Source organism: Amphiura filiformis, chromosome 20, assembly GCF_039555335.1.
Source record: "Amphiura filiformis chromosome 20, Afil_fr2py, whole genome shotgun sequence".
Classification (NCBI taxonomy): Eukaryota; Metazoa; Echinodermata; class Ophiuroidea; order Amphilepidida; family Amphiuridae; genus Amphiura; species Amphiura filiformis.
The window spans coordinates 21,999,949-22,015,856 of NC_092647.1; the positions used below are offsets into that span (position 1 = coordinate 21,999,949).

General features: G+C 36.8%; 1 protein-coding gene across 2 annotated transcripts in view; it reads right to left on the reverse strand.

The window, feature by feature from the left end:
- Positions 1-5,170: 5,170 nt before the first annotated feature.
- The window catches only part of LOC140142488 (guanine nucleotide-binding protein G(q) subunit alpha-like), a 74,384-nt gene continuing 63,646 nt past the window's right edge, over positions 5,171-15,908 (reverse strand). For both annotated transcript variants that reach the window (XM_072164472.1, XM_072164471.1), the window contains exons 5-7: positions 15,480-15,609; positions 12,106-12,259; positions 5,171-9,154 (exon numbers count right to left, since the gene is read on the reverse strand). In XM_072164472.1, the coding sequence (XP_072020573.1) occupies positions 8,964-9,154; positions 12,106-12,259; positions 15,480-15,609 (475 nt within the window). In that variant the 3' untranslated portion in view covers positions 5,171-8,963. The remainder of the gene's footprint in view (positions 9,155-12,105; positions 12,260-15,479; positions 15,610-15,908) is intronic.

Sequence of the window (15,908 nt, forward strand, 5' to 3'; positions counted from 1 at the left end):
CCATGATAAAATCACCAGGGCACATCATGCATGGATGACCTCCCATGAATAAAGTTGCTACTATTACAATATTATCATATAATCTTTGTAACTTTCCAGGTTTCCGTTGTTGCACATCTATGACACTTTTGGATCTTTCATAGCTTCCCCCCTTTAACAAAGAAACAAATTTTGTCCATTTCTGGTGTCTAGCCTCTTGCACGTTGCTTCAGGCACCTTGCACATATCAAATCTGTATGCAACAGGTCCTACACTGCACGCTAAAGGTACACACTACAGAGTGAAGCATTTTATGCGAGTACTGTTACAGTAGTGCACACCCTTACCCAAGTGTTACCGTGCCCTTACATGGGTGTCACCGCGCCCTTACATGGGTGTCAACAAGAAACATGCTAAAACCTCAACTTCGGGACTAGAAGACTTTGTATCTGGTCATGAAAGTTCTTCTGCAATTATTTTCCTTATTGGTAAAAATAATAATAACACTTTAAGCTGCATAAGGGAAGATGCTCAGTTTGTATTAATGTCCACATAATGGGCAAAGACAGATCATGCTTAAAAAAGTCAAGTCCTACACTTTCTTGAATCAACACTTCTCTACCAGCTAAACTCACTTGCCCTATTGGCGGTGGATTGCGATTGGACAAACAAAAATTCACGGGACGGTTGCATGATAAAATGCTGACTGAAACAAAAAGTTATAGCAAGAAAATTTCACTTTTGATGGTATCATGACATAAGTTGTATTACAAAGAAATTCACTTGTAAGTTTAACAATTGCAAAGTTTTACTAACAGTGATAACCATACTGAAGATTTTGTAGCAGTTTTCTTTAGTGAAAACGGTACATCTTGACAATTTTTCCTGGGTTGCAGTCTATGACAAAATTAAAACAAGAATTGTCTTTAAAAAAAGACAAAAAAAAAATCTGGTTCAATGGGCTATTCCAGTTGAAATCCATACACCCCCTATGGAAGACATTAACATTAATCTTCCACACAGGATGTGTGACTTTCAAACGGTGGTTACCTGAATGGGAGACTCCATTTGAAATCTACATCCTCTGTGCGGGAGATTAAGGTCATCAATCACTTCCATAAGGGCCGTATGCATTTTAACTGGAATAGCCCAATGTGTTGGGTGTTCAGGTACAGCTTCCCATCATGCATTGTAATCGGCACATAATCTGTTATTTTGTCGAAAATTGAGACAATTATTTTGACTATGTGGTTTAGATAACAACTTTCCATATAACTGACCCCTCTTGACGTACTGTGAACAATGGCATCTCTCTAAATAAATCAAAAGAATAGCGAGGTCAATGCGTGATCTAGCCCCAGGAGGGTCACATTTTCATTCTATTAGTAAATCAATGACCCCTTTTACCAGGCCAATGGATGGGTCATTTTACCAAAAGTTTTTCAAAAATTAGCCAATAATTTTGGAAAATTAGCTCAATTTGCCTCACTGTAGCCCAAATGTTTGAAAAATTTCCAAAAATTTAGAGAAAAAAAAAAATCAAATTTGGCTGAAAATCTGGACTTGACCCCCCCCCCCTGGATCTAGTAGTAGGTGTTGCAATGCACAATGGGAACAGTCAATTTCCTACTGTGGTGTACAGGTCAATGGGTAATACAACAACTTCCAACAATTGCCCGCCTTTCCGAGCTTCTCTTCGTTGTGAACAAAAAAAAAAATTCAAAATCCTTAAGAAATTATAGCACACTTTCTTTAAATACATACAAAAGAGCTGTAATGCACATTTTAAGCTCTTGACAGAATTGCTTAGTTCATTTTTTTTTTCAAATGTTTTCTTCCTTTACATGCTGTTTTGGTCCCATCTTCAAACACGTAAAAACCTACTTTTATTTTTTGATAGTCAGGAAGAAGTTAAAAAGCATGAGTAGACATGTCTGGTTTGGGCTATTCCAGATGAAATCCATACACCCCCTACGGAAGACATGACCTTTAACTCCCACAGTGTAGATTCCATATAGAGTCGACCATTCAGGTGACCCCAATTCACACTCCTCAAGAATAAAAGTTGTGTCTCCCACAGGGGGTGTCTGGATTTCAACTGTAACAGCCATTTGGTACTTATTATACCAAGTGGCAAGCAAATGAGTTTCCTATTTTTTATCATTTTTTTTTTGGTGGCTGAAATGTTGCATTTTGAAAACTTTTCGTCTCTCAATCAATAGCTCCTCGATTAAGCTTACATACAATACACACAAAACCTTAAAACGATGAGCCATTGAATTTTCACAGAACAATCGTGAACAAATGCACAAATTATTTTCACGATTTTTATTTATTTATATATCTTTCCACTTTGTATTTCATGAGTTGAAAATATGAAAGTCAATTTCCAATGTTTACGAGCATCGAGACTCATCACAAAAGCTACATTGCAAAAAAAGTGCGCCCTCACTCAACGCCGCATCTCCAGTGGCACGCAATTCCTCCCAATATAAATTAAAAAGTACTAGCGGAGCAAACGCGTGCACCACTGGAGATGAGACTAGCAGTGGTGCCGGGCAAAATTGGCTAAAACTCTAAGTGCTGTAAAAGGACAAAAAACATAAGGCTATTTTTTAAATATTATTTATTCTTTTTTATCATCATCACAGTTAACAAATAAAGAAAAAAAAAGCTGCATAGGGCAGTCGCCACAAGTATTTATATAGATGTACAAGAATTATCACGGTGTTTAACTCCTAGTTGTACTTCAAAAAACAACTTACAATCCAAAAAGTATGGCCAAACCCAGTAAGATACACAACTATATATATTTTATCAGACTTGTAGTTTTCTGAAATACTTGTATAAATCCCAAGTGGCTTGATACGCACTTGACGGGTATATCTCAAGTACAATAACAAATCAGCAAATAACAAATTGGCATACAATTTTTCTAATATTTTAACACCCATTTCCCCCTCCCTCCCAACCATGTCCCCTCCATGCCCGTGTAACAGCAAAAGTTGTCAACGAAAAAAAAATTAAAAAATAAAGTTGGAAAATGGATATTTATGATATCAATCAGGACCTGGGTGGTACAGAATATATGTTTTCTCTACAAACATTCGCTACAGGCCCAAGTTGTAAAAAGACTTAGAAAAAAAGGAAAGGAAAAAAAAAAAAAAATAAATGGAAAGGAAAAAAAATATGATAGTTTATAATTAGCATATTTCCCCCACCAAGTAATCATATGCATCCAAGTTATGAATCCACATTTTGGTCTCTAGTCTTGTTGACACAGTACAACACTGCAACATTTTTTGTAACTTTTTTTTTCTAATATTTTTTTTGTTAAAAATGTTTTTTGTATTTTTTCACAAATTGCTGGTGTTGTTGCTATAGTAACGATGAAATGATAATACACTGTGTGCATCTAAACTCTCTTTTTTTTTGTGGGGGAAGGGCAGGGTATATTTTGGTGATTAAAAAATGATCACTCTAAATATGCAATGTGTGCTGTCATGTTGATAATTTCATCTGTGTAATTTTTATACATGTCTACAAATACATACACAATCTGAGGCCGATGTCATCAATTCAATTAAAACCGAAAAACAAAAAAAGTATACTGCATAAGCCCACAATACAACTGTTTGAATGACCGAGATGCCAGTTATTATGGTATCGTGTTTATTCAACCATGCAAGCACGCCATCATCACCACCATCATCATAAAATAAATATCACAAATACCGGTCGTTTCAATCACTTAACTTCGTGCAAACCAGGGGCTCGTTTTGTTACCCCCTTATTGAACAAAAGCGGACCTCAAAACCTACATTTCAATCTCAGTACAAGCGAGTGCTTTGGCAGTTTTTTTTCTCTAACAAATCCCAGTGGATGGAAAAAAATAAATTGTGAATCACATTTATTAAATTAAAAATAGAATGAAATAAAATAATGATCACATTTCTGTTATTTTTTACTGTCCACTGATCTGAATGATCAGTACTGGCTAAAGATCAATTTCTGGCTAGTATGTAGCACAATAATAATACTAGTAGTAAAAAGTTTCAAATGGTTTTTTTTTTACCCCAAACATATTTTTGAAACCAAAAATTCATCGCATTTGAATTAGATTTTGGCAACCCAACCTTGCAAAACGAGTACATTTTCATACAACCTTTTGCCAATCTATATTCATGGTGTTTGACATTTACCCTATGAGAACTACCTGCTTATTTGTCAAAAAAGAAGCTTTCATTATCAAATGGACCAATCGGCAACATTGTTTGAAATAATTTTACCACGCAAAAAAATTGGGGTGAATTATTTGCAAAGCTCCATTCTGATTGGTGATTAAAGTGAAGATATCATGCAATTGACCAATCAGAGGCAATGTTAGATCGGCAGGTAGTTCTCAGGGGATAACATAATACAATCCGTTGCCAAGAGGTTTACACATTCAGTACATATAATTCATTTTAATCCGCATCCTATCTGTTTGTTCATGGTGTTTCACATTAACGTAATACAATTGCCAAGTGGTTTACACATTCAATACAATTTTAAAAATCCGTTTTAATCCGCATCTTTGCTCATTTGTTCCATTTGCCGAAACTGCCATCGCTCACCGATTTCATTTTGCAATCGCTGCAAAAATCCAATAGTCCGTTCTGCACATTTTCAAATAGTAGCTTTACCGGATGAGCCATTATAGTTTCTTGCGAAAAAAAAAAAAAAAAAAACATCACGGCACAGAATAAAACTGGCCACTACGATTGCAGTATCGTACAAAACCATTTATGACAATAGGCATTGTTTAAACTGTTACCATCCATCAAGACAATCACCCCTTCCCATAACGCATCATTTCAAGTAAAGAGTCTCAATAAGCAGCGCACATAATTGGCTATTATTCCAAATCGAGACAAATTATTTGGGACTAGGTTTGCAATAGTACTCCCAAGATGTAAACCTGACCCTGTTGACATTCCATGAACATTGTTCATTGAACAACCTCCTTATAAAGCACAGAATATCAGGATCTGTGTGATCTAGTGATGCATCTTGGGAAGGCGTGATATACTCCTATGGTGGCATCCCTCTTTCATCCACTTCCTCTTGCTCTTGAAAAAAAATTTCATACATTATGACAGATGAGAACTGGTATTTCTTTAAATTCATAATTCATTAATAATTATTATCATTATTACCATTATTATCTTTTATTAGTTTCTTCACAAGACTGGTTTACAAACTGGTATGACAAAGTTCACCAATGTGGTGTGGAACTGCACGAAGACCCATTACATCGCCATCACTCCTCTAGACTCAACTTTGACCTCGTACGAAAAACAATTCCAGGCTGTACGCTTTATCCTCAACCTCAAATACACAGTTCAACAAGTTAAGCATACCTGAACAGTCTCAAAAGAACACCCAAAACTTGGCATGAAAATAGTACTCCCATCCCAGGGGCCAATAACTTATGCACCCAGGTAACCTTACACGACAGAAAATATGGAACTGTGCCCTCAAGGTTGAGTGTCTGCCACTATAGATTAACTCTGTTCAGTTGAGTAAAAGGGCACAACCACCCTTGAATACTCTCGCTTTAATTTGCGTACGGATGTCAGCCTAGAAGAGAATGGCAATGCATTGACTCGCTGTACCGCCCAAGCACCTCTAACAACTGACATTCCTGTAGTTAGCACTTATCACCATTACATGGCTTATGTGTACCTATTGAACAACAACAAAAAAAAGTGACATTTTTGCACTTGGTTTCAAAATTGAGTACTTTTTTTTTTTTCTGTGCAAAACAAAATAAAAAAAAAAAAAACTAATTACAAGTGCAATAATATAACTTCATATTTATAATATATATATTATATATAATATTTAAACACTTATTCTTTTTTTAAAAAATGCCTTGCAAAAGCATAAAATTGGTTCTGCTTTGGCAGTTTTGAGTGAACGGTTAAAGGTTCAAAATTCGGCAGTCTCTTCCAGAACAATACAAAAGGCTCGGTTATGCTCTTTTTCGTTTGGCAACACCTCATATGCCTTTCTTTACCATTAACCCCATGATAACTACTACCTTTTCTTATAGCATTCCTGATTGGTTAATTAAATGATACAATCATCAGAGTGACCAATCAAAATACAGCTTCTAAATATTTAAGCTCAATCCTTTTTCAGCCCTACCAACTATTCTTACAATGTTGCTGATTGGCTCAATAAATCATAATAGTCTTCTTGTATCCAATCAGCAGGCAGTTCTCATGGGGTCAATGCCCAATCTACACTCGACAGTACTGCATCAATATGATAAATACAGATAAGTGGAAACTACACGAATGCCGCTAAAAATAAGCCTACCAACTTTTTTTTTTTCTTTGACAAATAGAAACACTGATACCCAGAATGATCAAAATTGTACATAATGACAGTTCTGGCCATGTGAATTTTTTTTTTTTTTGGTTATAAAATAACAAAAAAATGAAAAAACTTAAAAAAAAAAAGGTTTTAAGGCAGCACCCTTAGCTAATTGTTACTAGCTATTACAAATTGGCTTTGAACAGGATCGCTATTAAGCCAGTACCAATTTGGCCATGGAGACCACCTTTAAGCCTTTTCAGGATACACATACATGTACAATACTTGAGTAAGACACTAGCGTTAAGGGGACGTAAACTATCAACGTCGTCTATTCTCGCTTCTCAGGCGGGCAATATCACCTCTAGTCTCACTTTGCAGTGCGAGACTATCGGAATCAAATCGTGCCGTCAAAGTCACGAAACCCTCTCACGTGCCCGGAGCTAACTCACGGCGCTTTGCTTTTCTCCATCTAGGCCGAGAATATCGGACGTTCATAGCGTCTCCGTAATCCCCTTGTAATAAATTTTGTTTTGTCTTTTTTGATGACTTTTTTTTTTCAAAGTTGTGAGTTAAGTCAAAAAAACGATCACATCATCAAAACTTGGAATTCAGGGGGTGCTCTCCGTCTGTGGTCACATGGCTGTCTGGTTGCTAGGATGGTCGTTTCCATAGCAACGTTGGGCAGTAGTACGATGGATTAGATACTGGTGTTTGCCACTCGTCAATTTGTCAAATATTAAAACAAACTTGTATTTTTTTTTTGTACATACAACAAATTCTTACAAAAATGCAAGTACCTGCACAGCAGTAATTAAATGTCCGTATTTAAAAAGAGAAAGTTGGGGGGGCAGGAAAACGAGAAACAGAAATGTTCAAGGCAGATTTTTTTGATGAAACTGAAAACCGAAGCATTAATACCACTTCCAGTTAACGTCATAAAAATAGTGAACGAAAACTGGAAACAAACTGTTGTTTTCTTTAAAGCGGAGCGATATTATGCTGGGCAGTGAAAAATGGAGAAATGCGCAAAGAGGGGGGGGTACACTAAATGATCTAACAAGGTAATAAAATACTGCCCTGAAAAAAGCAATCCCGCAACCCTGTCTGAATAAAGGTAATACTGTCACAGCCACAAGCGTTAAACTTTTAGTTTTGTTTTTTTGTATTTTTTTCACATTTTTTTTTTACTTTCAGTCTACTGTATACTACACATAGTATTAGAAAACATCTCAGATATTAATATACGGTACATCAAAAAATGTGTACAGTCGTGGCCGTGCCGTTTATTTTTTTTTTTTTTTTTTTACGGGTGGCATAGTTTGCAGCTACCATATCACAAGAAAAGTTGTCAAAAAAGATGTTTTTTATAATAATCTTTTTCACGCATAATCATCATCTTCTTCCGTCTTATTACTGCTATGTGTAAAAACGACACTTTGTCCTGTCGCAGCGTCAAATCAAAAGTCGTACGTAGTATACCAGGCGCAGATTATAACAAGGGTTATTTGGGCTATTCCGTTTGTAATCCATACACCCTCCTCACCCGACATGACCTTTAACCTCCCACACGGTGTAGATTTCAAATGGAGTCACTCATTCTGGTAACCCTATTTGAAGAAAAAAGAAATCCACACTCCCTGTGTGGAAGATTAAGGTCACGTCTTCCATAGAGGCCGAAGGGTGCATGATTTTTCAACTGGTAATAGCCCATTTCGTGTTAAGTACCTATAAACCACTTCTTTTTTTTTTCATCAATGCTTGCTTTGCTTTTTGAAAAATGGATAAAAATACACTTGGATGTAGGCAGGTCTGTGCAACCAGTTCACTCATGTATGAAAACACAACTGATTGAATAACAAGGTGAACAAACGCTTAGTCCTCTCCAATTTTAAAGCTCTATAAATTTTTTTTATCAGATTTTGTTTAAGAACAAACGCAGCATGACACATTTTCAAGAAACTAACGCAACAGCTCCAATAAACCACATTGATAAAAGTTTTGAATCTGAAACAACAGTTATCGATTCTCGTATGATTTTTTTTTTTCGTTAACATAGCATAGCGGTTGCCAAGTGACCCTCTTTCCATCAAAACAGGTGGAAGGTTTATCACGACGCATTTAAAAAAGCCGCCAAATCAAAACCTAGCACGTTTGTTTCACAAAAGCCCGCTTTTTTTTCTCGATTGGCTTAAGTTTTTTCGCTATTTCTACTTTCATACAAGTGCTGCCAGCCACGCCCAACAACAAACCAATAGTTGTGCTTCTTTTCTCATCAGTGCGTATACAACCTGGCCTGAATCGCTCACTTTATTCAAGTAAGGGGGAAAACATAAAAAGTGAGCGAAAAATCACTAAAAACAGGTACCAGTCCGTCATAGTCTGAATGACTGTTATTCGTTTTGTCAACATTTTTTTTAAATAGTTTTTTTCTCATTTTTATTAAAAGCAAAACACTGCACAGTGATGATTCCATTTGGGGGCTTCCTCTACTCAAAAAACCAATTCTTTTTTTTTTGAGCCGAGGTGGCCTGCATGACAGAAATAAACAACAAAGGCTACATGGCTAGGTTTTCTTTTAAGTCAACCAACGCCCTCGTCCAAGGCGTAGGGAGAGACCACTACACCAGATTGTACTCCTTCAAGTTCAGTTGGAGGATTGTGTCCTTGACGGCAGCAAAGACGAATCGGATGTTCTCTGTGTCAGTGTCACAAGTGAAGTGCGAGTAGATGATCTTGTCGCTATCGGGGTTCAGCTCGACAAACATCTTCAAGATGAACTCTCTTGCTGCTTGGGCATCTTGCTGAGGTCCTGTGGTGACGAAAAAAAAATATAAAAAATAAAAAATTACACAAGTTAGAATGGAATAGTATAAGCCAGTGTAAATTACAGGTCTTGTTAACATTCTTGCAAATTGTATCATTTAGCCTTGTCATGTTTACAACATGGATATGAACTCAGTCGCATCAGGGTCCCACAATACTACAGTTTGTCCACTCTGAAGTACAAAGTGACAACGCGCGCGTATACAGCACATGAACAGTGCGTAGTGCTGCGTTTCTGCTGCAGGTATGCGTGCCTTCAAAGTCGGCACAATGTGTGCGTCCGCATCGGTACTTTGTACTTCAGAGTCGACTGACTGTAGTCGGCTTGTTTAACAAGAGAGCATATTTCAAGATGCGATTCAATTAGCCAAAAACTGAGGACAGTGAAAAGTTTTGAGCAAAACTGAGGACAGTGCGAGCTTGGGACCTTGTGTTTAAGAGTCCGTCATGCCCAGACAAAAAGGTGACTATGAATGCGTAATTTTATTTAATGAGCTGGACCCTGAACAGGCGCAGATGCCTGCCAGTAATTTTCATCTTGACTCGTTTTTGCATGATTGACAGATATCGTTGGTACAAAAAAGGTGACTTCTAGGCCTAATCACCTAAAGGGCTTTTGGATTATATGCAGATCACTGACCTGTACTGTTTGTCACAGACTGTTTGTCCTCTGAATCAGTTTAGGCAGTTTGTACAGAGAACTGTGGGCCTAACCATACACATTGTCAGTGAACTATGGCCTGAGAGTGATATTCTTATATGACCATATTCAAAAATTGCTAGGTTGACACTTGGTGTCACTGCCCGAAATCATGTTCTTCATTTATCTCCACAACATATCTCAAATCCAGTCAGTTAATGCCTGGCATCATGCAGTGTTGCCAAAACTTTTCAGTGCCAAAACGCTACAAATTGACCCCCCAGGTCGCTGTGAATGACTCTTGAGTAACCCAATTTTTAAGGATAAAAAAAAAACCAGAAAATCACCAAATTGGGGTAGAAAAGCTCTTGACTGATAAAACTTCCCGTACTCAATTGGGAAGTCAATAAAACAAAATCCATTATTAATGCAATTTGGAGCTTCAGAGACCCAAAGCCTTTATAATTTACCTACCGACCCTTTTTGTTGATTTTTGTCTTGGAAGGGCAACCAAACAATATATTTTTTATGGCCTAATAATTGTCAACTTCCCAAGAATTTTGCTATCTTACAGAAAGCCTATCTCTTGATCATTCATAACCAGGAATATTATTGACATATTCAAAATTGTTTAGATTGACATTCGGTGTCAGCGTCCGATAAGCTTGTACTTCATCTATCTACGCATCTGATCTAATATTCAGCCTAACAACAACGTAGTGCATCTCTTTACAGTTAGCAAATCTGCTTCTAATAATTGACAACTTCCCAGGAATTGTTCACGATTTTCGATCATATGTTGCAACTTATCTCTTGATCATTTCTAATCAGAAAAGATATGAAAAGATATTCATGTGGCACAAATTCCATTGCTTACGATTCACTTTTCAGCTGCACTGAAGTTCATGAGCAGTGACGAGAGCAGATTATAATAAGACTCTAGTTTCCACATATCGTGCAGTTTAGTCGAAATAAACATGTTGTTGCTATTTTCATTTATCATTTCATGTTAATACATGTATATGACATGATCGAGGGGAATGAGTACGATGTCACTAATATTGTTTTCGAGATATTGGCAAAAACAGTATTCAAATATTTTTTTACATTGTTTTCAGCCATTGAAAAACTGCTCATAACTAGGTAACCAGATGTCTGATTATGATGGGGTTTGCATCAAAATGTAGCTTTTGTTAACTGCCAGAAAATAAATTTAAAAACTTCTAGTCGAAAATTGCCGACATGCGACTCATTCCTCTTGATCATGTTAAATATATGATTATACCACATCATGAGATCAAAATATTAACTTTCTATAAATGAGTTCACCACCCCCCTCCCCCCCAAAAAAGTCGTATGAATGTAAGCCATGATTTACCCTCCTTGCCTTTACTATATCCCAAAACAATATGGGACAATCAGAGAAGATACCTTACCCTTCCCAGAATCCTTTGCACATTTCACATTTCATTAAATTTATTTTTTTTACACTCCTATTTCTGTGTACAGGTTGTATTCATGTTGACAATATATATACCATCTAAACATCGGTCGATAGTCAAGAAATGAAACATAATTTGCGAGACTGGATATGCTCTGTTCATCGCGGTACCTTTCGTCACTATCGACCCATGTTGCACTGGACAGCGAATCAGTCAAAATTGAAATGGCAAGCAATGCAATATGGGAAGTGTAATACATCTTCTCTGTGGGACAATATTCTCACTAAGTCCCGATAACATATGTGCAAATTCCACAATAATTTTATTTCATATGCAATAGAATCGATTCATCATTATGCGTACGGTGCTATATTTAACCCAAGATTGTAAATACAGATACCGGGGTTCACGCTAAAATGGGATGGCCAACCATATGCATAACCTGGAATTTAGTGATTTTCAAATCTGACGTGACAATATCAAAATAATTTTTCTAAATAAAACTGATATACGGGGACATGCAGCTGGAATGGGTCTCATTTTCGTGTAAGAATTCTGGTGTAAGGATGGCCCTTTTTTGTGTGAAAATTGGTAGATCTAGAGAATGGGTATTTGTTTTCCAAAATTTACTCAAATTTGTCTAGAAATTGGGAGAAATTTTGGGAGCCTTGAACAAACAATCTTCCACACAGAACGAGAAGATTTCAAATGGGAGTTACCTATTCGGGTAACCTTATTTGAAATCCACACTCCCTGTGTGGAAGAAGAAAGTCTCGCCATCCATGGGGTGTATGGGAATAGCATATAAGGCTACCGCTCTCCAGGAGTCCCCTCAACACTCGTAACGCTACTTACCATCAAACTCTGGAAAGTAATCTACCAGATGTGAATGCATGATCTTCTCTTCCAGAAGGTCCTTCTTGTTGAGGAAGAGAATCACTGAGGAATTCTGAAACCACGGATATGTGATGATTGTCCTAAATAGTGCTTTGCTCTCCTCCATTCGGTTCTGTCAAGAGAGAATTGACAAACAACAATACACATTACTTTGGTGTAACATAGTTACAGAATAAAAGATAGGAATTTTTTCGTTTTTGCTATCCTCAGCCGTGTGATAGATGACAGGCAGGTAAAATTAGGATAAAATATTGGACCTGCCTGTCGTCCTATCACACAGTGGGATCGTAAAAACAATCATAATGTTCATTCTTACTCTCTTAAGGTTGGTCTGAACCCTGGAATTTGAAAACTTTGGGCCTCATAACTGCTAAATTATTAGTCTAAAGAATATAAAAGTATACATTTTAGACTGGAAATGACTTGCTGAATTCATCTGTGAGGTCAATTTGGGCCAAAATGCTCATTTTGGAGAAAATCCCCAAAAGCAGGTTTTTTTGGCCCCAAATTTTTATGCAACGTAACAAAAAAAAATTGTTTGGCCAAAACAATTTTTTATTAATTTTAAAAACTAGATAAAAATATCTAGGGACCGTTTTTTTTTTTTTGAATTTTGACCAACTTTGAGAAATTTGCACCAAAATGGTCAAAAAATGCAAAATTTTCAAAAAAATCATTAAAAAGCCTGATTTTCGCCCAAATTTCAAATATTTTTGGTGAAGTTGGTCAAAATTCAAAAAAATGAAAAAACAGTCCCTAGATATTTTTATCTAGTTTTTAAAAATTAGTAAAAAATTTTTTTTGGCCAAACAATTTTTTTCTTACGTTGCACTGAAAAAATTTGGGCCAAAAACCAGTTTTTGGGATTTTCTCCAAAATGAGCATTTTGGCCCAAATTGACCTCACAGATGAATTCATCTAGTCATTTCCATTCTAAAATGTATACTTTTATATTCTTTAGACTAATAATTTAGCAGTTATGAGGCTCGAAAAGTTTTCATAATTCCAGGGTTCAGACCAACCTTAAAATGCAGCTATCCCCTTTCTTCATGTACAAGAAACTGTAGCTGACCCCTGGATTTAGGAATATTAGTCAACATATTTGCAGAATTTGCTAGCATTCAGTCCTGAGTACACAATAAACATTACTCTGAAACACATATTTTGAACTTTTTGTTTGCCATACCCTGACTGATGGTAAAAAACATGCCAACCCAACTTTTCATCCAATATCTAGTTTAAAATATCATCTTCCAAATAACTATGATTTTATTCATTGTATGTGTGATTTTCTTCTTCATTTGTTGTTATTGCATTTATTGTACTTGAAACTCAATTAGCAGAATACAACAAAACCAAGACTGAAATGGTTCAGGGAAGAAAACAACTAATTAAGACCAGCAATTCTTAATATGTTAGTTCTAAGGCAAACAACATTTTTCATGCCTAATGAATGTTTGCGAGTCATTTTAAGTTCAAAATCAACAAGGTGTCTTTCCAAGGTGATTTTCAACAAAATTTTCCCAGTTTATAAATAGGAGCAAGATGATTTTCAACAACAAGTTTATAAATAGGAGCACAACCTTGTAGGGTATCCAAGAGGCTATATACAGCATTAACTGGAGACAACACCCCTTGTTTATCAGTTTCTCTACCATCTAGCCAATCACATTGGTCTACATGGAGTAAGGAAAGGATGGCATGAGGGATATCGTCACAGAAACAATGGCAACAACTAACAAGGTTAGAACTTTGGTCTTACCTTCGTGTAAGCGCAACAACATTTTTATATCCCTTAACTCTAAACCCGAACTTCAAACCCTAAACCCTAAAACCAAACCTTGGAATTTTTGATGTTTACATGAAGGTAGAACCAGAATTTTGGCGTGAATCAAAGCTAATTCTCATCCGCATAGTGGCAAATGCGCAAGAATCAAATGACTGCCCAGCAAAATACCTTTGCTAGAACCATTCTCGCACTGCGTGACGAAATTCTAACCCTGAGAAAAAGTATAATCCATTTGGCAACTTAAGTTTTATATACTACTCAAAAAGTAAATAACACTGACAATCCTGATTTACATTCTTTCTTTTCTCATTCATTAATAAAAATTTTAAAAGTCTGGAAATTGTCCAAAAAAAGCTGGAAAAGTGGGTAAAATTGTACAAAAACATGTGAAAATAGGCTGGAAATAAATAAAATAACAGATTTTGACATCACAAGGCTGGTTCCACTGTTTTGATGGGAAATTCTCATGTCTGTTTATGTGATCTCATTGAAAAATGGCTGAATGAATTAAAACACTCAGCAGCAATCTGCACTGTCAAATTATCACAAGCTACAGCTAACTGCTGTTTACCTCAACTTTGATAAAGACGTAGTTGCGTATTTCGCTGGTCGCAGTATCAAATTGCGCTCACCAACCTAATCCTGCGTGCCAACCTGATCCCGCAGAGTGTATACACACACACATATAAACTGGAGGGTTTGGGGGGGCATGCAAATGCGCAAAAAACACCGACATCTTCACAGGTGGAGGGCGAATTTCAAATGGAACTATAGCCAAAATATTAAATTCTCGATCATGAGAGCCATTGGGTACGCACAATTATTTGCGCTGAGCGTACTACGCAAATACCGGCGCTTACGGCACAAGCACAGCTTTTGAGAATTGACCAATCACACGGTCGTTGCTAGACAAGGTCAAGGTTCGGTCATGCAGGTCGCGAGATTGTGTTATTCTATGAAAAGTACGCTGATGCAGAAGGTACATCCTCTCATGATCGAGAAATTGTTATTTTGGCTATACCTAATGTGTTAATTCCATTTGAAATTCATACTCCCCCTGTGACAGATATTTCCAAAATCCAAAACAAACAACAAGGTTAATACATCAATGTCTGTCCAATACCTCAAAAAATGAAAATGTCGGCCATTTGGGTGGTCAGTCACATATTTAGCCTCATTCAAAGTTTTGTTTTTTCATTATTGCCCTCTATTCTCTGGACCTTAAGTTCGGTAACAAAGTCAATGCTTTTTTGCGGTTTCGCTGCAACCGTGCAGAAAAACCATCATTGTAGGTGTGCGTGTCCACTCTGCACAACCAGCGAAATATGCACTTACGCCACTTCCGAACTTGAGGCAAACTATTTTGATTGATACATCATGTATTGAGCCAATCAGAGATATGGTAAGAATAGTCAGTAGGGCTGAAAGGGGGTTAAGCTTAAAAATTGCTAAGAGTGATAAAAGCTCAATTTTGATTGGTTACTCATATGATTATATCATGTGATTAACCAATCAGGGGCATTGTAAGAAAGGCAGTCCTTACCTCGCTGTCTGATTCCACCAGTACTTGGTCATATTCACTTAAGGCGACTAGGAACATGATGGATGTGACATTCTCAAAACAGTGAATCCACTTACGCCGCTCTGATCTCTGCCCTCCTACATCAACCATTCTGCGATGAGAGTCAAAGAAACGGTACAACAGTTAGATCATTTAGTTTAGCGAACAAAAGTCATGTAATCAGTTTAAGCTTTGTTTCCCTGCTTGCCACGATGGATGATACGTGCGCACTCCATGCTCTGCATACATTCCAAAAGTGTTTCTAAAGGGGGCACAAGGCCGATAGCTACAATCGCAAACAGTGATTTTCCTTCTTGTTTGCTACTGAATTCTATTTAAACTTGCCTTCAGTTTTTGCCTTGAATTAGTTTTGAACTACAGGATGTAGTTTTCGCTGTTTGATTATTTATT